The sequence below is a fragment of the Oryctolagus cuniculus genome, chromosome 14 (genome assembly GCF_051225735.1).
Source record: "Oryctolagus cuniculus isolate XC-2025 breed Fujian yellow rabbit chromosome 14, ASM5122573v1, whole genome shotgun sequence".
NCBI lineage: Eukaryota > Metazoa > Chordata > Mammalia > Lagomorpha > Leporidae > Oryctolagus > Oryctolagus cuniculus.
In genome coordinates this window covers 75,347,184-75,370,511 of record NC_142880.1, presented here as the reverse complement: position 1 = coordinate 75,370,511, position 23,328 = coordinate 75,347,184, and the positions used below count along the sequence as shown (strand labels likewise).

Genomic DNA, 23,328 nt, shown 5'->3' with positions numbered 1-23,328 from the left:
CTTAATAATTATAACAAAGTGATCTCTTTCCATATCTTTTTTCCTGGGCTCTGTTTCCTGGCATGAGCTTAATAGCTGTGTTGGGGTAAGGATGGCAACTTTGCTTTGAAGAATTTTATTTGTGTCTTCAGGGAGGGACTTCACCAGAAAATGAAAATGGCAAATAGGGCAAGTTCTTGAAAGGAAAAGAGTATTGACAAACCATACCTGTTTCCATGGCAAGAGAAAAGCCCAATGGCAGATGAGTTAGGAAATTAACATTTAATTTTTTTTTATTTAATATTTATTTGAGAGGGAGGGAGAGACAGGGAAAGAGGGAGAGAAAGTGAGTGTGCTCCCATTTGTGGGTTCACTCCTCAAATGTATGCAAAAGCTAGGGCTGGGTCAAGTGAAACTGGGAGCTGGAAACTCAGTCCAGGCCCCCAACATGGGTGGCAGGAACTCCATCACTTAGGCCATCGCCCACGGCCTCCCAGAGTTCACATTAGCAGGAAGCTGGAATCATGAGCAGAGCTTCATGTGCCTATCTAGGCACTCTGAAGTGGGATGCAAGTATCCAGACTGGTATCTTAACTACTAGGCCAGATGCCTGTCCCAGAAACCGTTTATATCTAAAGACTTTAATGTTTACTTGTCTGAAATGGTGATTTAACTGTGTGTGTTTGTATTTAAATTTTATTTTATTTTTTCATATGCCTTGGGTAGCAGAGCTAATTCAAGTACTGGAGCAACCGAAGTGTTTAGAACAACCTATTGGGACTTTGGCAAAGAGAACGTCCTAAGGAAATGCCACTTTGTTCTTTGTGTTTTAACAGGAGCTGCCGTGAAGGAGGGAGGCAGAGTCCTCATCGATCAATCCAAATTAGATGCTTCCAACCTCTTGTTTAAATTGTCCAAATCTCAGCGCTCTTCCTATGAAATCTGGTTCCAGGTTACATCACTTCCTCACCATGGAACCATCGCAGTTGGAGAAAGAAACATTACCAAAGAAAAACCCAATTTCTCCCAGTATATAGTTAATAAATTTGGAATCACATACCTTCATGATGACTCTGAATCCCTGGCTGATAATTTTACCTTTGCTGCTTGGCCAAATCGAAAGAACGAGTCCCCCATCAAGCCGGAGGCTGACTTCCTGGAAGAGCTGTTTACCATCACCATCTCCCCTGTTAATGACCAGGCACCAGCATTAAAGACAAAAGGGCTTCAGCTCAGAGTTCTGCAGGGCAGTACGCTGGTTGTGGGACCTGAAAACTTGAAAGTGGAAGATCTTGACAATTCTCCCGATGAGATCAGATACACGGTCATCCGTCACCCTTCTAATGGCTTTTTGGCCATGGCTAACCATGTAGACTCACCTATTCACCACTTTACCCAGGCTGACATCGATCACTCTCAGGTGTGGTTCATCCACGATGGGAGCCCATCCTCTGGAGTGTTCTACTTCAGCGTGACGGACGGGGAACACCGCCCTCTCTACAAGCTCTTCCACTTGGACGTCATCCCCATTTCCATCACCCTCGTGAACCTCACCGACCTACTTCTCCCACAAGGTCAGACAAGTGTCCTCCTCACCAGTGCTCACCTGTCAGCAGTGACCAATGGAAGAAGCCCGCAGATCACTTACAGGATAACATGGCCCCTCCGACATGGGCACCTGCTGATCGGAGACCAGGTGGTCACTAGCTTTGGACAGGAGGACTTGAATTCAAGAAAACTGTCTTACCATATGACAAATCTCACAGCCTCGGAGGACCAGCTGCAGTTCTCAGTGTTTACATCAGAAAGCAACCTGACAGGACAAACACTGGGCATCAGAGTGCTGCCTTTACTGCGGGTGACGTCCCACCTAACAGTGGCCAACGGAGTGGCTCATCAGTTGAGAAGAAAGGACCTTGATGCTACAGAGCTCGCTAATATGACAAACAGTGATCCCACGTTTGAAGTGACAGAACCCCCTGTCCATGGAAGACTTGTACGAAGGGTGGTTCGCAGCTCTGTGACGGAAGATGCTACTCTATTCACTCAGAGCGACATTGACCAAGGACTGTTGGTGCTTGACCCACACGCTAATCTAACAGGCGTCCCTGTGCTGAATGACTCCTTCACTTTCTTGCTCAGGGCAGACCATGTGCAGCCAGCAATAGGTTATCTCTCCTTCACCATAGTGCCACCTGACTCCTTAATCTTGCAGACTTTTACACCAAATGTTCCTTTATTAGTCACTGGAGGAAGCCTTGTGACCTCAGTTCTTGCTCAGGAAAACCCCGTGATTTCCTCAGGTCCCATGGCACAGACAGACTCTCTGGAGAAGCCATCCCAGACCAGCTGGCAGAAAACAGAGCCCTGGGGTCAACACAGTGATGAAGAGCTCCATGTATATGGCAAGGCCTCTCCCACCAGGGTCGTTTGGCCCCCAGCTGCGACCAGAGTCAGCCACAGGGCACCCACTCAGCCCAGAGCGAGTAATTACCCTCTGATGGTCATTGTAGCCTTGGCTGTGGTGGTCTTCCTGCTGACAGTGACTGCAGTAGCCTTGTGTGTCTGGCTGCTGGGTCGGAAGACAGAAAAGGCAAAACCCCTCATCAAGCCCCAGACCAACGTGGAGCCCCCAACTCCATGTCACAGGCCAGAAAGGAGTACCACTGTTCCCACTGTCACAGTGACTCCCCTTATCAAAAGCTCCAGCAGCCCCCCAGCCAGTCTTTTTAGGGTCCCGCACTGTGAGAAAATGGTTTCTTCATTGCCTGAGCCAGTGGAAAAATGTGCTCCTTGGGAGACTTGGCTGAACCTGGATCCAGACATGGTCAAGCTCTGCCGACAAACCAACCCAACACTGAAACACAAGCAGTACTGGGTCTAGACGTGGGGCTCTTGTTACTTATTGGCCACCTACTGTTTAGCAGGTACTAATAGAGACACTGACATGTACGACAAAAGAAATGTTAGTTGAATCAACCAAGGAAAGCCTGGCGCTGTTGGTCATGCAGTGCTTAGTCATGGTCCCTTGGTTATTTGGTGGTTTATTGTAATTTTTGTGCAACACTCATCAATTTCCATAGGAGGCTCTGTGTGTCCTCTTCTGGACCTGACTTTCTCAGTATACATCAGCTTTTGTCAATATTTAAACCCTTTGCCAAGGTGCTATAGGACATGTTGGCCCCACTAAAAATGACAGTATTAACTTGGGACATAAAGTTGAAAGAGGAAGGCTTTGAGTATTTTTCATTGAGGATTCATTCTCGCTCAGTGAGTCAGCAGGAAGTGCCAGAACTATTTTAGCATGTAGGAGAGATACTTCATCAAATTACGAATTTGTTTCTGTCATGTTTTTCTGTACTGTCTTCCTCTTCAGGGCCTCTAAGTTTGATTTCCTAATGCAGGGAATGCCTTGATATTCCTGAGAGTGGGACAGCCTGGTCCCCTTTGAAGGTGTGTATTGACTACATTAGGTTTCCTTTCTTTTTAAAATGATGTATGTATTTATTTGAAAGTCAGGGTTACAGAGGGAGAAGGAGAGACAGAGAGATCTTTCATCCACACTGATTCACTCCCCAGATAGCTGCAAAGGCCAAGGTTGAGCCAAGCCAAAGCCGGGAGCCCAGAGCCTCATCCCAGTCTTCCACATAGGTAGCAGGGGCCCAAACACTTGGGCCATATTCTGCTTTCCCCAGGTCTGCCCACTGTGTAATTAGAGAAGGAGTGGGAGATAGCAATTAGATAGGCAATGGATAGTGTCTATTAAAATGCTCTTCAATGATTGAGATACTTGAAAAACAATGATTTTGATTTTTCAAATTGGTGTCTTTATCTCTGTTCATGTGTTAATCGTTTTCTCAGAACTAAAGGTCAGTGTTCTTCAATGGGGTGAGCGTGGGTTTGGGGTAGCATGGTCTGTGAAAGCCGTGTGAGGGGAGACATTCCTCCTTCCTTCCCCCTGGCCCGGAGGACATTTGGTGGTTGCTAGGGACAGTTTGTTGTTGTTGTTGTGTTGTTTTTTTTTTCCCCCCAAAACTGGTGGAGAGTCCTTGCATCTACTGGGTAGGGGCCAAGGAGGATGCCACTTATCTAACAGTGCACAGGACAGCTCAACACGACAAAGGGTTGTCTGGCTCCAAATGTCAAAGGTGCTGATGGAGAAACCCTGGCTTGAGCCACAATCTCTTGGATACCTGATGAAGGGTTAGTAAACTCATTACCAAGTCTAGGCAAAAACCATCTCTACAAATAGAATGGGGGAGGAGGGGTGAAATCCCACTGTGTATTTGAAACTGGCTAATGGTACACATGAAAATCTTTTAAAAGAGAATGGATTAAAAACCAAACAAAATTTGACAGAAGTTTCATTTCTTTATATTCCTTGTCTAAGGGAAAGATTTTGCCTGTGTTAACAGGTGGAATGCATCAGGAGGAAAAAAAACCCCTGAGGTAGGATATTTACAAAAGAAAAGCTGAGGTCAAAGTGTCCTCATGGCTCTGATATGTTCCTTACTAAAGAGACTTTTTATTCACTCTCTCTCCTTCCCACTCTTCCCAACTCACTTTTAACTGCTCTTTGTAAAACAGATTTCATGATTTGCAGAATAAATGGGAGCACAACATATTTGGGTCTAGCCCATGTCTTAGGTACTTGGATCTGATACCATGGACAGCTGTTGCCTGCCATCCTTATCTGGGGACAACAGTTGCCAAAGGAAACTTCTCTAGTCTGCTTCCAAAAGTGCTTCTTTCCAGCATTTCTTGTTTTCTGAATTATATGCAGCCCCCTTTCAAGTGTTTTGGTTTGGGGAGGAGAAATGAGAGGCTTAACCCATAGTTGCCTTGGTCATTAAGCAACTCAGATTTGTTTTCAGGCCTATTCTAACCTGGAGAACTGGAGTGTGTGCTTCCGCACAAGAGGGAAAGGCCAAGGAGCATCTTCACTCCAGTGAGTTCTTCTCTCCCTTCGTGGGCAAGAGATGCCTGCTCTCTGTGGAAGAGCCAGACGTTCTTGGCTCAGGGATCATGTTGGCTTCTGCCTAGAATTACCAGCATGGCCAAATGAAAATCTCTGCTTTCCCTTCCTCATTTTCTTGCTAGTTTTGCAACTCCAAACTAATAAAGTCAGTGTCTGCATTGGAAGGAGACACACCCAGACACTTCACAATAATTCACATTGTTGTTTCTGAATGTGCCTTGTGGAGCAGGAGCATCCGTGCGGAATCCAATCCGGATACCCAGCCTCTGTGCTTCAGCAAGGAATTCATATAGAGTTTGGAAAGTTGTCTTCCAGAAACTCTGGGATAGTCTACTGGCTTGCAGATGGATTCAATTAAAAGGAAACAGTGCCTACCATTTGGTGCTGGCTCAAATACAGCATGAAATAAAATATTTGGCAAAGCCTTGGTTAGTATTGAAAATTGAAGTTTTGGAAATTGAAAATTTAGTCTGAAATGGTTTCTCCCCTATGCCATGACTAGGATTGAATAGTTTCAACTCTTTGTCATAATGAATTCACTGCTTCTTAACAGATTACTGGTAAGTTATTAAGTGTATTTCAGAAGTTGGTATAAGTAAGGTAGTGGATTTTTGCTTTAAATAAGGTAGGTTCTTTCTGGAACTGGCTAGGGGTAGAAGGTATGTAATTTTTCTACTTCCCACAAATATTTTTTCTACTAGAAGGGCTTGGTAGATTGGAATCTTTAGTGGTCACTTCTCAAATCTATAAGCATTTTCTTAAAGTCCTAAATTATTTTAGGTGAAATAGGTGGTGATCAGAGCCACGTTCACCCTCTACTTCTTCAGATCGGTGGAGCTGAAGGGGGTACATTGGAGGGTGGGTGGTAGGCAATGGGAGGTGGTGGTACATATCAGATGATGCTTCCCAGATTTGGGATGGATCTGAGCCACTCCTCCCCTGCATCTCTCAGAGGTATTGCAATGAATCATGGGATTCAGCCCTGAGTAGAGGGGGGTGGGGAGTGAGCTTGCCTGGCTGCTAAACGAAGCAGTCTTTGGTTAGAATGCTCAAGCACATTTTTGGCTATTTTATAGACATTGGAAAGAGGCTAGAGATTCACAGACGTTTATTAGGCACCCAGTGTTTGTAAGACACTGGGCAGAAGAGGCAAGACTCTGTTCTGCAATTAGTTTTGGACTGCTTGGTTGTGTTAATTTATTTTTTGATCTGAGAGAGAAAGAGTTCCCATCTGTTAATTAATTCTCCCAAATGCCTATAATGACTAGGTTGAGCCAGGGCCAAAGGCAGGAGCCAGGAACTCAATTTGGGTCTCCCATGTGGGTGGGAGGGACTAAAATGCTTGGCCTATCATTGTTGCCATTAGGATATGTACTAGTTGGAAACCTGAATTGGGAACAAAGCTAAGACTCAGACCGAAGCATTATTTTTTTTTTTTTTTGGACAGGCAGAGTTAGTGAGAGAGAAAGAGAGAAAGGTCTTCTTTCCATTGGTTCACCCCCCAAATGGCTGCCACGGCTGGCACTGCGCCGATCTGAAGCCAGGAGCCAGGTGCTTCTTCCTGGTCTCCCACGCAGGTGCAAGGCCCAAGCACCTGGGCCACAGCAGAGTGGAAGAGGAGCAACTGGGACTAGAACTGGCACCCACATGGGATGCCGGCGCCGCAGGCGGAAGATTAACCAAGTGAGCCATGGTGCCGGCCTCAGACCCAAGCATTTTGATGTGGGATGCAGGTGTCCCACCCAGCCTCTTAACTGCTAGGCCAAATGCCCTCCCTGATAGTATTCTTCTGGTAGACCCCTACAGAATCTCACGAAGCATGCCCAGACAGAGATGGGGTTTCAGAGGAGAGAACAAAGAGAAGTGGCGCTTATGGACGGGTTTTGTGACGTCACTTGAAGTGCTACAAGTGCACGCTGCCCATCAGGTGGGGGGGATTGGTTCTCAGGGAAGTCTGGCTGCTTCTCAGCCCCCACATTTCTGCACCCAGTGTTGTACTACCTGTCGTGGGGTGCTCATATTCCTGCCAGGCCCAGGGACACGGCAGAGTGGCTAAATAATGGACTATGGACCTGTCTGGGAGTCTGGCTTTCTGCTTCCTTCCTAGCAATGTGGCTCTGAGTGAGGATTTCGTTTCTCTAAACTTCAATTTCCTCAGCCAACAAATGATAACAACACTTGCCTCTTTGGGTTTTGTTAGGATTTCGTGCTGTAATCATGTACTATGAATAGGGTAATAGCAATATTTGTAAGGTATTTTCAATGTATCAGGGCTATACTAGTTGCTACAGAGGAATCTTCTAACCTAGGCTTGCAATATACTTAAAGAACTGGCACATTAAGTCAAGGGGGCTCATTAAGTCAAGGGGGGCTACACAAAGCAGCATATTATTGATGGTGGAATTTCAGATGGGTGATTCAGGAATAAATGAGGTGTTCTTAAGAAGGGAACGTCCCAAGTGCTCAAACCCTAGCTGGCATCAGGGCCCTTTCTATAGATGGAGATGGAGATGGAGAGAAAATGAAGGAAGGAACAGGCTCTGTAAGGGCAGCCTGAAGGTTGGCAGGGTTACTAGTTCTCTCCCTAGTGGAGGGTGCTGAGCTGTCGGTAAAATACCACGCACCATTCCCTCCTGGGACCCACATAGCAACCAGGCCCCAGGACTGGGAACCTTTTCCCATGCTTCCTTCCTCCCAATCCAGTGGTTGGTCATTTGCGGATTGGCCATTTTCAATTCCAGAAATGACAAAAGCCTGCCTTTTCTTTTCTTAAAATGTAACGCCCTCAGCAGGGCCTAAGCTGCAGTGCTGTGGGTTAAGCATCCACTTGTGATGCTGGCATCCTGTGTTGGAGTAGAGATTAGAGTCCCAGCTACTCTGCTTTTTGCTCCAGCTTCCTGTTAATACACCTGGGAAGGCCATGGAAAATGACCCAAGTGCTTGGGCCCCTGCCACCTGTGTGGTAGACCAAGTTGGAGTTCCTAGATCCTAGCTTTGGCCTGGCCTAGACCTGGCTATTACAGCTGTTTGGGGAGTGAATGGAAGATTGATAAACCCACCTCCCCACCCTGCTTTGCCTTTCAAATAAATAAGTCTTTGAAAAACAAACCAAAAAAAAAAATCCTTAACAAAATGAAAAATTCTACCAACCATCATCATCATTTGACTTGCTATAAGCACAGGATCTTAAAGAACTTCAGGGGGGGAAACCCCAGCCTTTTGTGAAACATTCTCTCCTGAAGAATTCTCTCCTAGATCTGACCTCAGCCAGCACCAGCAGGATCAGGAGGCCGCTGCTGGAGGTCATGCTTGTGGGTCTTTTGGTCAGAGCTGAGGCAGAGACTGGGAGGGAGAGAACTCAGACTCCTCAATGCTGGTGTTCCATGGGGAGGTGTGATTGGGATGCCCTGCCACAGGTGCCTGTGTGTGTGTGTTAGGAAAGAAGCAGGGGTGAGGAGTAATTTATTAAGATTCAGACAAGGGGCTGGCGCTGTGGTACAGCAGGTTAACAACCTGGCCTGAAGCGCCAGCATCCCATATGGGTGCCGGTTCGAGAACTGGCTGCTCCTCTTCCGACCCAGCTCTCTGCTATGGCCTGGGAAAGCAGTAGAAGATGGCCCAAGTTCTTGGACCCCTGCACCAGCGTGGGAGACCCAGAAGAAGCTCCTAGCTCTTGGCTTCGGATCAGCGCAGACCTGGCCGTTGCGGCCATCTGGGGAGTGAACCAGCAGATGGAAGACCTCTCTCTCTCTCTCTCTCTGCCTCTCCTCTCTCTGTTTAACTCTGACTTTCAAATAAATAAATAAAATCTTAAAAAAAAAAGACAAGGCTCCAGCATTGTGGCGTGGTAGGGAAAGCCACCGCCTCTGATGCAGGCATCCCATATGGGCTCTGATTCAAGTCCCAGCTCTTCTTCCAATCCAGCTCCCTGCTAATGTGCCTGGGGAAAGCAGCAGCAGCAGATGGCTCGTTCCTGCACCCACATGGGAGAACCAGAAGCAGCTCTGGGCTCTTGGCTTCAGCTTGGTCCAGCCCCTGATGTTGTGTTCATTTGGGGAATGAACCAATGGATGGAAGAGCTTCTCTCTCTCTCTCTCTCTCTCTCTCTCTCTCTCTCTCTTTCTATAACTCTGCCTTTCAAATAAATAAATACATCTTTTTTTTTAAAGGAGCCAGTGCCATCTTCATGGGCAGACCTCCTGGAGGTCACACAGGGTCCATGCATAGAAGGACCTTGGGCTTAGTTTAATGTTCTTCTGGCACCATCTTAAAATTCAAATAATTTAAATAAGGGTTCCAGATATTCATTTTTCACTGGGCCTTACAAGCTATAGAGCTGGTTCTGCATCTCGCAGAACTTGGTTCATAGCTGCCACAGACACCTCTTCAGCACTGTTTCAAATTCTCGCACCTTTGCTGTGGCTGAAAGTCCCCAGCATGTTCACAGCCATAAACCAGGGCTCACTGTGCTGTATGCTTTCTACCCAGGGCTTCTCTGTCTCCAACAGCATTCCTGTGGGGGTTCAGGGTTGCTCAGCACAGAAGTGGGGAGAGCTAACTCCCCATGGAACAGCCCAGGGGAAAGTGGGTGAGCACTTTCGCCTTGCATCCTTGGTGTGAACGGTTCTAAAATACAGATGTGGGGCATCTCAGAGCATCCTAAAGGTTGAGCTCAGCCCATCGGTGTGTGTACCCCCTTGGCTGTTCACCATCCCTGCCCCTCACTCCTGCTCCTACTCATGGGTGAGTCTTGGCTTTGGAAGAAACACATACTAAGACTGAGTTCACAGTCTCCCTATGTCCTGTTTCCTAACTATGGGTCCCATGGCTAGAGGCCCTCTGCCTCGTGGCCCTTTACAGTGTCTATGGGTCTCTACCCTACAGGACCTTTGACCCACTGCAGCTCAGGTCTGCTAGGTCACTGCCATCGCCTTCAGACAGGAGCAGGAGGGCTTGTGCTCACAGGAGATCCTGGCCCAAGGCTTGTTTTGAAATTCATGAATAGTTTTCTCTTAATACATGGTTTTCATGAACAACTTTTAAAAAAAATTATTTGAAAGCCAGAATTACACAGAGAGAGAAGGAGAGGCAGAGAGAGAGAGAGAAAAATCTTTCATCTGCTGGTTTACTCCCCAAATACGTGGGCCAGGCCAAAGCCAAGATCCCAGAACTCAATCTGTGCCTCGCACATGAGTGGCAGGGGCCCAAGTACTTGAGCCACAATCTGCTCACTCCTAGGGTGTTTCATTAGCAAGGAGCTGTAGTGGAAGTGGAGGCAGGACTTGAACTGAGGCACTCAGATAAGCGATGCAGGTGTCCCAAGCTACAGCCATACCCACTGTGCCACAAGGCCTGCCCCAATCTGTGACAAATTTTACAGCCTGTCCTTGTTTTAAATAGACTGGAATTATGATTTGGGGAATGTATTAGCTTTTGTGTTACTACAACAAAAATATTTGAGGAAACTTTTATAAAGAGAAAAAGTGTATTTAGCTCAGCTTTGGAGGTTCAAGTGTGAGTGTGTGTGTGGCCACATTGGTTTTGTCTCTTATGACGGAAATAACACAGAGGTGAAGAGGCCTCACCAAGTTACATTGGGGGAAAAGATCTACATGACTTATCAGCGATGGTCCCCTTGATGGGTTGATTAAAGTGCTGTTTGCCAGGCATGTCCACTGTTGAGTCACCATTGTCCCCTCTCTGCACTCTCCTTGTTAGAAGCAAGTCACTAAGGAGGGAGGGGCTCAGGTCTACTTCCTAGAAGGGACACATCTGTGTAGAAGGAATTCTTCCAAAAAGATATTTCTTTTCTCACCATTTATGTATTCAGGTCTCAGTTAAGCCCAAGAAAAGCGCATTTGTTGATCAAAACTACAGGGACATCTCTTAGAACCCAGTGGCAGGACATGCACACAGCCAGCGTCACAAGACCTGAAAAGATACTAGGAACTGAGACAACAGACTGTGCGGAGAAAACAAGAAACACATCCTCAGTGGTGGGTTCTACCTGCCATGGACTTGGGTTGGCTCCTACTGTGAAATTCTGAGTTTTGCTGTCCTCTTCCGTCCAGTGCATCAAAACCCTCTAGATGGCCTGGGCATCTCCTTGGTACCGTGTGACGTGACTGTCCCTCCAGAGCACAACATCTGGCTGCAGCTGAAGATCACCTGCCTCTAGTTCACAAGAGAAAGACTCTCATTTGCTCAGCTGAGACTATAGGGTCCTTTTTCAAGTGGCCCATTGCCCACTCGAGTCCAATTATCTGTGGCCAGTAGTAGCCTGGAGTTACTTGGCCAAGGTCATGTCCTTCCAGGAAGGAGGAAGTATGGTGGGTGTCGCTGTAGCGGGTTCCTAGGGTGCTTTCCTTCAGTTCTTCCTGGAATACAACTTTGTTCCTAAAGAACATCAGAGGTCGCATTCCTTTCAGAATCTACATGTGGGTCTTCTGCCCAACACACAGCCCTTTTCAGCAATCACCTCCACTCTCTCATAATTTTGGAATTTAGACCTAAAATGCAGCTGAAGCACTGCTGGGGGACTTACCAGGTCACTCTTACTGCCTCTCTATCCCCTCCCCAGTGACTGCCAGGATCTCCTTTAGAATGGCTTATGGTTAACTTCTCTGGGCCTCAGTTCCCAAGTTGAAGAATAGAAAGTCTTGGGGCCAGCACTGTGGAGTAGCAGTTAAGCTGCCACCTGCAGTGCCGGCATCCCATATGGGCGCCGGTTCGAGTCCCGGCTGCTCTGCTTCCCATCCAACTCTCTGCTGTGGCCTGGGAAAGCAATGGTCGAAGTCCTTGGGCCCCTGAACCCACGTGGGAGACCTGGAAGAAGCTCCAGGCTCCTGGCTTCGGATGGGTGCAGCTCTGGCCATTGCGGCTAATTAGGGAGTGAACTAGCAGATGGAAGACCTCTCTCTCTCTCTCTCTCTCTCTCCCTCTCCCTCTCTCTCCTCTTTGTGTAACTCACACTTTCAAATAAATAAAATAAATCTTAAAGAAAAATGCAAAGTCGTTGCTTTCACACATCATTCTCCTCCACAAGATTATACTGGGGGGCTCTGGGAGATCCGGAGTCCCTACCACAAAGCTATCCTGAAGGTGAATATGGCCAAGCATCCTTCAGGTTGCAACAGGAAACTCAAGAAGGCATACCCAAATTGGGACATTGAGAAGCAATTGGTACTAGACTCAACATAGACGTAGACAAGGTTCAGGAAAAACAAGTAGGGCTTATTCCCAGGGCCAGCAACAGCAGGGAGTCATTACTACCCTTCAGTCAGAAAGGACAAAAACAAGGATTGGTTCCTGGAACTGGGAGTGGCCAAGGGGTCCGAGCCGCCTGGTCGGAGCTGTGGCCTTCGGTAGCCAGTCAACCTTCAAGACTTGGAGCAAGGGGCTGGGGGACGAAAGCCTTCCATCTTGCCATCCTCCCAGCTTCTGCTCTCCTCCCGGGGGCTTCCATTGACTGAACCTGACCAGCAGCCAGGAGCTGAATTGCTCTTGATTCATAGGAGAGCAGCTTTCTGGGGTAAACAGGAGGATGGGAGGTGGACAGTGGATCAGGAAGGTGCACAAGACAGACAGCTGGTCTGGGCTGAGGCAGACTCAAGAGTCACTTTGCTAATTGAATCACCATGTTACCTTCTCATTTTCTTCTTGGCGCTGTCCTAAAGCTATTGTTATGCCACAGATGGAGGAGCAGCTTAGCGTTCTGCAAACTGTGAGGGGCCTATATTTTGGCCTGCATCTTCTACATACTACAGTAGTAAAAGACTTGAGCCTTGTCTCTTGCTGTTCTTGGGTTTCCTCCCAGCTCTGGAAGCCAGAAGTCCATCTTGTGACCCTTTCATTCTGACCCCTGGTGGCCCTGCTTCTAGAGAGAGGATTTGTGCTGACCAACTCCCCCTGAGGAGCACAGGAAAGCCCCCATTAATTTTTGTGCAATGGAAAAAGCAGCCTCAAGTTGCTTTGTGAGTAAGCGAGGTTTGCGTTCTTCCTGGAAAGAGTTCTCTGAGGCTGCTATTGCCACAGTCAATTGAAAACTGGGAAGCTGTTTTCAGAAATTCTGTGCTATGCTTTGGAATGTAATTGAAAACAACTGTTCTGCTTCTACTGCAACATGCAGGGAGCTGGAACCAGCATTGGCAGCTGAGCCAGGAGCGGGTGGGAGAGGAATGGTTTGGGCAAGGGGAGGAGAAGATAGTGGTTGGGCTGGGGTAGGGGGGAAACAGGGTTTGTAGGTTAGACGAAAGGAAAGCAGCTTGAAGTTTCCACGTGGAAGAAATTTCCATCTGACTTTCTCCGATGGCAAAATAGGTTGTGGACTAGAAAACCTACGTGGCTTTCGGAGGGACAATACTGCCTCAAATCCAAACAGTGACAGGGCTGGTACAAAGCAGCGCAGGAACGCTGGTCTCCTAAGAGCAGGCCAACTAGAGGCAGACATTGTCACGCCTGTTTGTTTTAAGGTTTATGTATGCTAATTAAAAGACAGAGTGACCAGAGCAGGGGTAGAGAGAGAGAGTGAGATCTTCCATCCACCAGTTCACGCTCCAAATGGCCACAACGGTCAGGGCTGGGCCAAGCCAAAGCCAGGAGCCTGGAACTCCATTTGGGTCTTCCCAGTGGGTGACAGCATCCCAGGTACTTGGACCATCTGCTGCTGCCTTCCCAGGCACATGAATGGGGAGCTGGAGAGGAAGAACAGCCGGGACTCAAACCGGTGCTCTGATCTGGGATGCTGGTGTCGCACATGGCAGCTTCACTTGCTGCACCACAATGCCAGCCCCGGCATGCCTGTTTGAAAGAGGACATAGGGGAGGTCACCTCCCAGAGCTGCAAGGAACACGCTCTGAATTTTCAGAAGGAACATCCCCATAACTTTCTCATCTCCAGGCTCACTTTGGCAAGAAAGAACAGACTTCTCATCTCAACATCCCCTTTGCCTTTGGTCCCCTGCACACCCATTTGCTCCAGCCTCAGACTTTCTTCATGAATCATAATTTTATTCCTAGGCAAACAGCCCAGACGCGGTGCAGATGCTGGCGAGTCTGTGCCAGCCAGGCTGGCAGTGGGGCTGCGTCTCTGCCTGAGCAAGACAGCTCCTCGTCATGCAGGCACAGGGGCTGAGGATCCTTCTGGTAGGTCCCACATTCAGCGTCCAGGCCCCTGAAGGACACAGGGAATGTGGGGGCTAATTTCAGCAGATAGGGCTCTGAAGTGCCCTTCCTTGAAAGACAGAGGACATTCTCCCCCTTGTCTTGGCGAGAGAGCAGAGAGAAATATGAAAGAGGAAGTTTTAGGTACAATGACAACAGTTTCTTCCTAGAGGTTTTTGTGGTTGTAGCATTGCAGATGAAGGTGGACTGCTGTAAATGCCTTCAGCCACGGCATTTTGGCTGGAAACCTGGGCCTCTAAGGACTGAAGAGACTGGGCCATGGACGGGGGCATGTCCTCCTGTAAGACTCCACAGTCCCAGTGAATCCCCAAATGTGAACATTCCTGTTCTTGTGGGGCTTAGGAAAGGCACAGAATACTGAATGCTTAGAACAGTGCCAGGCATTTAGTAAGCACTGCATTAGGGCTTCACATGTGCAAATGTTCTGCGACATACAGCTATGTTGTCCCTCACTTTCCTCCCTTGTAAAATCCAGATTAACAGGCTAGGCAACTTGGTCAAGGTCACCCCTAGGAAGCACGCAGGAGTATTGTGAGGTGCTGCTCAGATCCCCTTTCTGGGATGAAGGGTTTACGCCTCCAGCTGCTGAGAGTGTGGCTGGCAGACAGAGCAGGGCTGGCAGCCCTCTGTGGGCATGGCCTTGGCTGAAGAGAGTCACTGAGCCCAGGCTGTGCTGGCTTCCCAGGGCAGCCCACGTCCAGTGACCGACCGCCCCAGCGCTGTCTTCCCATCTCAGGAGGATTCTGAAGGGTCCATCTCACCATCAGCGTCCTCAAGGACTGGGCTCAGGCCTTCATGCTGCATCTCAGCTCTGCTTCTCCGCCTGCCCCGGGCGGCTTCTTTCCATTCTCCAGCTGACCCCGGGAGCACTCCCTAGTGGGTCCTGCCCGCTAAACCTCCACCTAGAGCCTGCTTCCCAGGAGCCCAACCACAGCAAAGCTTGAGCTGCCATTTGGGTGTGAACCTCCTGGCGCTACAGTCCAGGCTCTCAACCAATGCGTTCTACCTACAATCAAGAGAGGGGTAATCATTCAAGCTGGAAGGACCTTAGATGTCAGGTAGTATAACCTACTGTTAGTGCCTAAGAAGCGAAACACTGCTTAAAGAGACAGCGTCTTGCTCATAGGAAACACTCGGTGTTTGCTAATTGAATGGGGAAGCATGTATGTGAGTGAGGCTGGGAACTCACGAGGATCCCTCTGTAGCCACATCTATTCTCATACTATGAGGGGTCTGCTGCTGCTGAGCTTCTCTCTGATTTCCCAAAGAGCATTTAACAATAGCAGCACGGCGGAAGTGACGAAGTGACATTCCGGGGCGGACCCTAGAAGAGGGGCGGAGGCCGTCGATGCATTGTCCACTGGGAATCCTTGGGGAAGCGCTGAGAGTTCATTTATGTGCCATCTTCACATACCTTCCTATGGAACCATGTCGACCTGAAAAATACGTTGCGGCTCATGCAGCTCCGCTTGGTCTTCTGCTGAATGTAGAGGAGCAGGAGGTTCCCCAGGCGATCGGCGACAGAAGTGCCTCTGGCCCCTGTGCCTGGGCAGGCTGCCACTCGCAGGTTCTTTCTGCTACTCTCTAGTCTATTTGCGGAGTTCACGGAACTCTTCTCCTGTTATGAATGGGCCACCGTGCTTGTCCTGCACGCCCCCTAATCCTTCCCAGCTTTCTCCTTTGCATTTCAGCTAGAATCCTATGACCATCCTGCCCGGGGACTGTGAGTGGAAATGGAGCACGTGCGTCTTCCAGGTAAGAAGTTCTGATTCCCGTTCCTCCTCCATCCTGCATGTGCCCTGCAGTGGAGACCTTGGAACGTGGGTGGAGCAGGTGGCAAAGCTACAAGACAGAAGACGGTCTTCCAGCTCCTGTGAGACTTTAAGTGGACAGGAAATAAGTCACTGATCTCTTGAGCCAGAGAGACTGCAGGAGAGTGACCGATGAGACAGCAGATAGTCACTGCCCAACCATATCAATAGACTTCTACTTCTGAGCCGGCTTGCCTAAATAGCACGAAGTGATCACGGTTAGGCAGTGGCAGCCCACTGGTTTGGAAAAGGCCACAGGAATGTGACACTCCTCTCTTGGACACCTGGTACTCAACACAGAGGCGGAAGAGCTGAGAGAAGGCAGGAGTTCAAGGCAGAGGCACGAATGATGGCTGCCGGTGGAGGGTACCTGGCCACTCTTGAGGTTTCCGCGGACGTGGAGAAGACTGGATCAGGCAGCTCTCGTGTGCTCTATGCCCACTGTCTTTCTATAGCTAACAGGAGTTGTGGCTGCCTTCCCTTTTCAGCCTGAGTCCAGCTGCATCCCCTCTGGCAAGTGCAATGGGAACTGAGAGGAGGAACTGAGCCAACACCACTTCTCTGTGAAACCTCTGCTCCAGATCCCACTCCAAGCCCCACCTGCAGTGGGCCCATCAGGCCCTGTCTGAACTGCGAACCCACAACTCTTTCCCCCACGGGTACAGCTGTGGCTCCAGGCAGTGCTATAAGAGCAGACCGAGTAAGGGCTGTTCTTGTTTTGTGGCTATCACCTGGCCGCTTTTGTCCTTGGGGCCTCAAATGAATATGTAATGGCTGGCCCCACTGTTGAATTGTGGCCCAGTGATCTTGTTTTCTGTGCATGGCTTGGCACCGAGCCTGTGGTCCCACAGGCTGGCCTCCTCCTTTTGCTCCTGGCATCTGATTTCAGAGAGATTCCCCGGGGATGGTCACTGGCACCCACCCTGTGTGTCATACCCACACCTCATGTAGCTTCAGAAAAGGCAGATGTTTCAGGTCGTGGTTAGTGGCTTGATTGCATGCACACTGTCTTGCTTCAGAGGACAGGATATGAGACAGCTAGAGGGTTATTCCATGGTTGTTGGTGGAATAGATAATGTGAGAAATTCCGATTGCAGGCTGGCTGATCTCTTCCATTTTCACAAGTAACAACACAACATGGTCTCCACTGCCTTCTCGGAGATGTCATAACAGGTAATGAGGTTAGCAAATCCAGTAAAAGCCCAGCTTTTCACCTGGTACACAAAGGCAGTACTGGGGCAAATACTTTGTTTTCCTGCTCTAAATATCTAACAGTAAAAAAATTTAATCTTAATTTTTAATTAGTTTTCAACAGGTTCGATGTGCTTTTTAGACTCAGTTCTAAGAACACAATGATATTCCATCTTCCCTCCCTTCCCCAGCAGTAGAATACAACGTATAAGTTATTTCCAAGCCCTGGATCTCTCTAACAGTTACGTTCACAGTTTGACGTACAGCCTGCTACGTTTCATGCTTACATATGGCCACATATTTTAAAAAACATAATATATATTGTTCTATAATTTTCATTTTATTTCATTTTAAGGTATTAGACCATTTTCCATGTCAACAGGACATACTTCATCTTTTATTAAAAAAAAAACAAACCTATACTGCGTTTAAGGATGAAGGTGACCCATGCTTTTACTTCTTGCTTTTTTAAACAATACCTTATTTAGTAACCAACCCATAAAGATAGTGAAATTACTTACACTGAGACCTGGTGTACAGTCCAGTCTCTGTTTTTCCAGACTCGCATAAGCAAAGATATAAATTTTGGAGCCAGCCTTTCTTATGTTTTGAGAATGAAGGATTGGTAAGTTTGAACAACCAGGAGGATTTTTCATCATAACCAAAGCCATTTTATAATGTAAAAATTCCTTTTTTTTCTATTTTAAGTAAAGAAAGTCCATTCTTGAGAATATGATGTTCAACAACTAAAACACTCTTGGGATTTGTTACCTATCTGTGATTAATGCTGACTCCCCCTTTTGTTATCATCTAATACCAGCAGGGGCCATGATTTACTTCTTAATGCTCCACTGATAGACATTAGATTATTTGCTCTTGCTTTTTATTATGAATAGTGTGACAGTGAGCATCTTTATACAGTACATCTCTGCACATCTGTCCTATAATTTATCTAGGACAAACCACTAGAATTAGAAATGTTAGCTCAAAGCACATTTATGGTACAAATGTCAAATTGTGAATGATTACTTTCTAGAAGTGTCGTGAGAATTTATATTCTTACCAATGGTATGAGAGTGCCTTTTGGCACAGCCTCACCAGCTCTGATTATCACCAGCCCTATTATTGAAACAGGAGGATTACCAACTTGTCTTTCAAATTTTGTGTTTCTTTGTTACTGAATCTGAGCAACATCTTTTCAGATACTAATAGTTGTATTGTATCTGCCTACTGATTGTTTACTTTTTGTCCATTTTTCTTTCATTTATATTTTCTAATTGATTCATAAAATTTTATGTGCTATAAATATGAATCCTTTGTGATAGAAGCTGAAAATATTTTATGATACTTTTCATCAGTCTTTCATTATTTAAAGAACTGTAAGCTTTTGTAAAAGCAAAGCCACAAAGTTCATTTTTCCCTTTACTGCTTCTGGTTTTGTGGCATGCTTGGGAAAGACTTCTCTACCTCAAGAGCATAAACTACCAGACATTTTCTTTTGGTATTTTTAAATGTGAAAAGCAAAAGGACCTATGAATGTTAAATCTTTCATCTTGTACAAAAATAAGTTCCCTCAAAATAGATTTAACTTATTTCTTCCTGACAGTCAATTGTTTCAATGCTGCATGTTGAAATAGGAAACATTTCATGATGTTACATATGGAAATATTTCAGATACTTTAAACTTGCACATATGTGCATTTTAATCTAGACCTTACATTCTGTGTCACCCCATCTCTTTTTCTGTATGCTTGTCCAATCTAAGGGGTTTTGATTACTTTAAATGAGGTTTGAGTATCTGCAATGACATGTTGTCACTCAGTAATCTTCCCATGCACTTGTTTTTCAAAAGTTAGAATCAATGTAGTTTCTCAGGGCCAGCATTGCGACATAACAGGTTGGGCCACCACCTATGATGCCAGCATCCCACATTGGTGCTGGTTCAAGTCCCAGTCGCTCCACTTCTGATCCAGCTCTCTGCTGTGGCCTGGAAAAGCAATAGAGAATGGCCCAAGTCCTTAGGCCCCTGTGCTCATGTGAGAGACCCGGAGGAAGCCCTGGTTCCTGGCTTCTGACTGGCACTGCTCTGGCTGTTTGCGGCCAACTAGGGAGTGAAACAGTGGATGGAAGACCTCTCTCTCTTTCTCTGCCTCTCCCTCTCTCTCTGTGTGTGACTCTTACTTTCAAATAAATCTTTAAAAAAAAAACTTCTGAGAAAAATTTAGAAAATGTATAGATTATGCTATACAGTGCATAAATATTATGTTGATATGTACCTTTTTCTGATGTAATGTACAAACACTAAAGCTATTTATATACAAGTATGTGCGTTTATTTGGTAAAAGTTCCTTATCAACATCAGCAAATTTCCTCCTCTCTCTGTTTTAAATTTGCATGTGCATGTCTATTCTATGCCTTATCAAAAATGAATGTGTTTATTGTCTACCTTTTGATGAGTGCTGCTTGGCGGGCCTCATGACACAGTAGTTGATTTCTCCCCACGTGAGTAACCCAAGAGAAAGTGAAACTATGATGTCTGTTCTGGCCTGCTCTCAGACGTCACACGCTAGCCTTTCTGGCATATTCTGCTGGTCACATAGACAAACAGTGGGGGAGGTAACTACACAAGCTTGTGAATCTCAGGAGGGATTATTGAGGGACCATCATGGAAGCTGCCTACCACACCCCAATTTCTCTTCTCTCAAATACTGCTCTTGCTACTCAGAAAAATATAGTCAGTGAGGCTGTGAGAGCTGAATCTTTACAGATGAGCTGGTTTCCAGCCTTCATCTGCAGCGTGGCCTTGGGGTGATTCTGTATATACACAGACACACAGACACAGACACACACACACACACACACACACACACACACTCCTCATGACCAGAGGCAGATTTCTATGTGATGAGTACAGGGTGTTGTTTGGGAAGACTTTGACCCAAATGCTTTGCAATGACCTGCTCAGGAGTTACTTGGAAATATGGTGTGGAGAGGGCAAAGTCTGGTGGATGAGGGTTTCCCTTCAGATTCTCCTCTGCTGCGGTGTTGTCTCTTTAAAAGGAACACAGCGTTCAACATCAAACTGGGAACTCCTTCAGGAATGTATTAATTCAGGTCAGGTATGTACAACGCTGGCTCATTTTGCGAAATTTCCCTGTGGACATTTCCATTTGGAACACAGATGGCGAGAGGAGAAGCACTCAGTCCGTGGGGCTGGGCCAAGCGTCCTGTTCTTTTACGTGAGCTTCTTTCTGCTCTCCTTAGAGAATCTCGCAGCATAAAAAACTCTGTGATGTGATGTTGACAGTTGAGTCAGCCCTTCCTTCTTCCCATGCCCTGTGTTCTCCGTGTGTATTTTACCTGAAAACAACTCCCCTGAGAGGGTGTCTATATAGGTTTCCCGAAAAGATTTTTTTAACTAGGCCAACCAGTTTTTATTTATTTACTTTTAATGGGACAGAGAACATTCACTTTCTTAAAATTTTTCAATCAGAAACATTTTTTTACATGTCTTCTTTCTATTCTGAATTCCAGTAACTCCTTCTGGATTTTCTCCACCTTTTGTCTACATCCTGAAAAACTTCTCTGGATTACCTTTTCTGTTGTGGACAGAGCCCTCTTTTATCTTGTTTATCACATCTGGAAGTTTCTTTATCCTAATCAGTGTCTCTTTTTTTTTATCTTGCCCACTTTGCTTCCACACTCACTTTTTCAACCTTTTAGACACTGTACCCACACATTAACCAGAAACAGGAGCACAGAGAAAAATCTGTGAGAGCGAGACTCAAGGAAAAGCTGAAAAGCTACTGGGTAAGGAGAATTAAGATGCAGGTGAAATTTTCAGATTTTACTAAAAGTTTCCCAGTTATGTACAAAAGCCTTGTCCAGCTTAGATAATTTGATTTTTTAACCTTTGTTTGCTTGTTTGTTTGGCTCAAAACAATTTATTTGAGTTAAATCTTCTAAGTATTGCAGACTTTAAACAATAAATCATAAATCATTTTGTTGATGACATATGCAGAGTCTAGGTTCTCATATACTGGAGCTCTCCTTTAACCCTAATCCTCCTCTCTCCTTACTGTACCCCAGGGGTGGGAGAGGGTGCTCCTTAGCACTCCCAGAAATCTGCCGGATGTAGTTTAATCATCACTGGGCAAGATAAGTTCTGAGTTCTCTTCCTTGTTCTAAAATTCTGTGCGGCCAGAATTTCCCGGATCTTCAGCCGTCTAAATCATATCCATCTCTTGTGGACCTAAGTGTGCCAGCTCCTTCTGCAATTCCTATGTTGAAGCCACAACTTCCCACATGATAATATTTAGAGATGGGGTCTTTGGGAGGTAATTAGGGCTCAATGAGGTCATGGGGATGCTTTTCAGAAGGGGCATCAGAGCACTCTCACTCTTTCTTTCTTCCAAGTGAGGACCCAACAGCAGGTGGCCGACTGCAAGCCATGAAGACAGCCCTCAGTAGAAGCTGACCATACTGGCTTCCTGATCTTCAACTAATCACTACAAGAAAAGAAATTTCAGTAGTTCCAGCCACTAAATCTATGATATTTTGTTAAGGTAGCCTGAGTTGACTAAAAACATCATCTTCCAAAGCCCAGTTCCTCCAGTTCACACCTCTGATCACACACGAATATGCAGGTCGAGTATCCCTTGTGTGAAATGCTTGAGCCTGGAAGCATTTTGAACTTTGGATTTTGGAATTTTTGTAGCTGCATAATGAGATATCTTCCGGATAGGACCCAAGTTTAAACAGGAAATTCATTTTTGTTGCATGTATACCATATACACATAGTCTGAAGGTAATTTTATACAATATTTTGCATGCAATCCATCATATGCTACTGCAATGGGGTTTTCTTTCTTATAAAGATTTAGGTTACTTATTTGAAAGAGTTACAGAGAGAGGTAGAGACAGAGAGAGAGTCTTCCATCTGCTGGTTCACTTCCCAGATGGCTACAACAGCTGGAGCTGAGCCAATCTGAAGCCAGGAGCCAGGAGCTTCCTCCTGGTCTCCCACATGGGTGCAGAGGCCCAAGCACCTGGGCCATGCTCCACTGCCTTCCCAGGCCATAGCAGAGAGCTGGATCGGAAGAGGAGCAGCCGGGACTAGAACCAGTGGCCATATGGGATGCCGGTGCTTCAGGCCAGGGCTTTAACCTGCTGCGCCACAGCACCGGCCCCTGCAGTGGAGTTTTTTACCTGCATCATCATATCCCTGTTCAAGGTGTTTCAGAGTTTTGACCATTTTGGATTCTGAGTTTTTGGCTTAGGGTGCTGACCCTGTTTTAATGTCACCCTCCTCTGTACTTTTGGCTTCATTTCCCCCATCACTTAAACTGCCCTTCCCACCTTTCTTGGCCCTGAAAAAAGTATAGAACTTTCAAGTAACAGGCTGTCTTCCAGTTTGCCTGAAGCATTGGACTAGAGAGGGGTAATGGTGTAGAACATTGTGTCCAGGTGATAGAAGGGAATGATAACATGAGGTAGCCACTGGGGTCTGCAGTGAGACATAGCAGTGGATGCCCAGGTCAACCAACTTATCTGCAAAATGATTTCACAGTCCTATTCCAGCTCCAGCATTCCTGACATCTATGCTGGGATTTGTTTCTGGCCCTGCAGTGCAAACAGGGTGAACTGAAGCAAGGGGGACTAGAGGCGGGGATGGAAGGTCAGATTCTTCAGTCTGCGAGCTTCATAAAGTCGTAAAAAGTGATAAAAATTGATAGTCACCCAAACAAATCTCTAGATTTGTCCCATTGGGTCTTCCTTGTCTCCACAGACCTGGGGAAGCTGCAAGCATCTGGCATGTATTCAGCAAACAGTGCTTTTGAACTCTGGGCTTCTGGAATCTTCCTCACAATCTCCATTCCTCCATGGCTGAGCATTTTTAAGTGTTTGTCCAGCATCTTTCACTTTCTTCAAAGCATTTCAGCATCTACCATATCATCCTCTATCTACAGCAACTTGTCAATGAAACAGAAACTATCATCTGCATTTTATAAGTGAGGAAATTGAGTACCTAACATGTAAAATGACTTGCTTCGATTAGATGAAATAACTAAAATTAGTGGCAAAATTATAACAGAAAAGTTATGAACTAAGAACTAAGAGATGGCTGAAAAGCCCATGAGAGTATTATAGGCATGGAAAGCCAAAACACTCTGGCAAAAAAAAAACA

The 23,328-nt window shown here is 46.4% G+C and overlaps 2 protein-coding genes across 10 annotated transcripts in view; one reads left to right on the top strand and one right to left on the bottom strand.

The window, feature by feature from the left end:
• The window catches only part of LOC100345682 (chondroitin sulfate proteoglycan 4), an 80,754-nt gene extending 68,792 nt beyond the window's left edge, over positions 1-11,962 (top strand). For all 5 annotated transcript variants that reach the window (XR_016220183.1, XM_089312783.1, XM_089312782.1 and 2 more), the window contains one exon: positions 816-11,962. Coding sequence is in view for 4 of the 5 variants with exons in the window: in XM_089312783.1 (XP_089168909.1) it covers positions 816-2,863 (2,048 nt within the window). In the remaining variant the exon portion in view is untranslated. The remainder of the gene's footprint in view (positions 1-815) is intronic.
• Positions 1-23,328, bottom strand: part of SNX18 (sorting nexin 18) — a 294,655-nt gene that overhangs the window by 27,326 nt on the left and 244,001 nt on the right. For 2 of the 5 annotated variants that reach the window (XR_016220187.1, XR_016220185.1), the window contains exons 5-6: positions 1,727-1,792; positions 1,040-1,166 (exon numbers count right to left, since the gene is read on the bottom strand). The gene's annotated coding sequence lies outside the window, so the exon portion shown is untranslated. Of the gene's footprint in view, positions 1-287; positions 1,793-23,328 lie in introns of those variants that run through there. The other 3 variants (XR_016220188.1, XR_016220184.1, XR_016220186.1) reach the window with 2 other exon arrangements.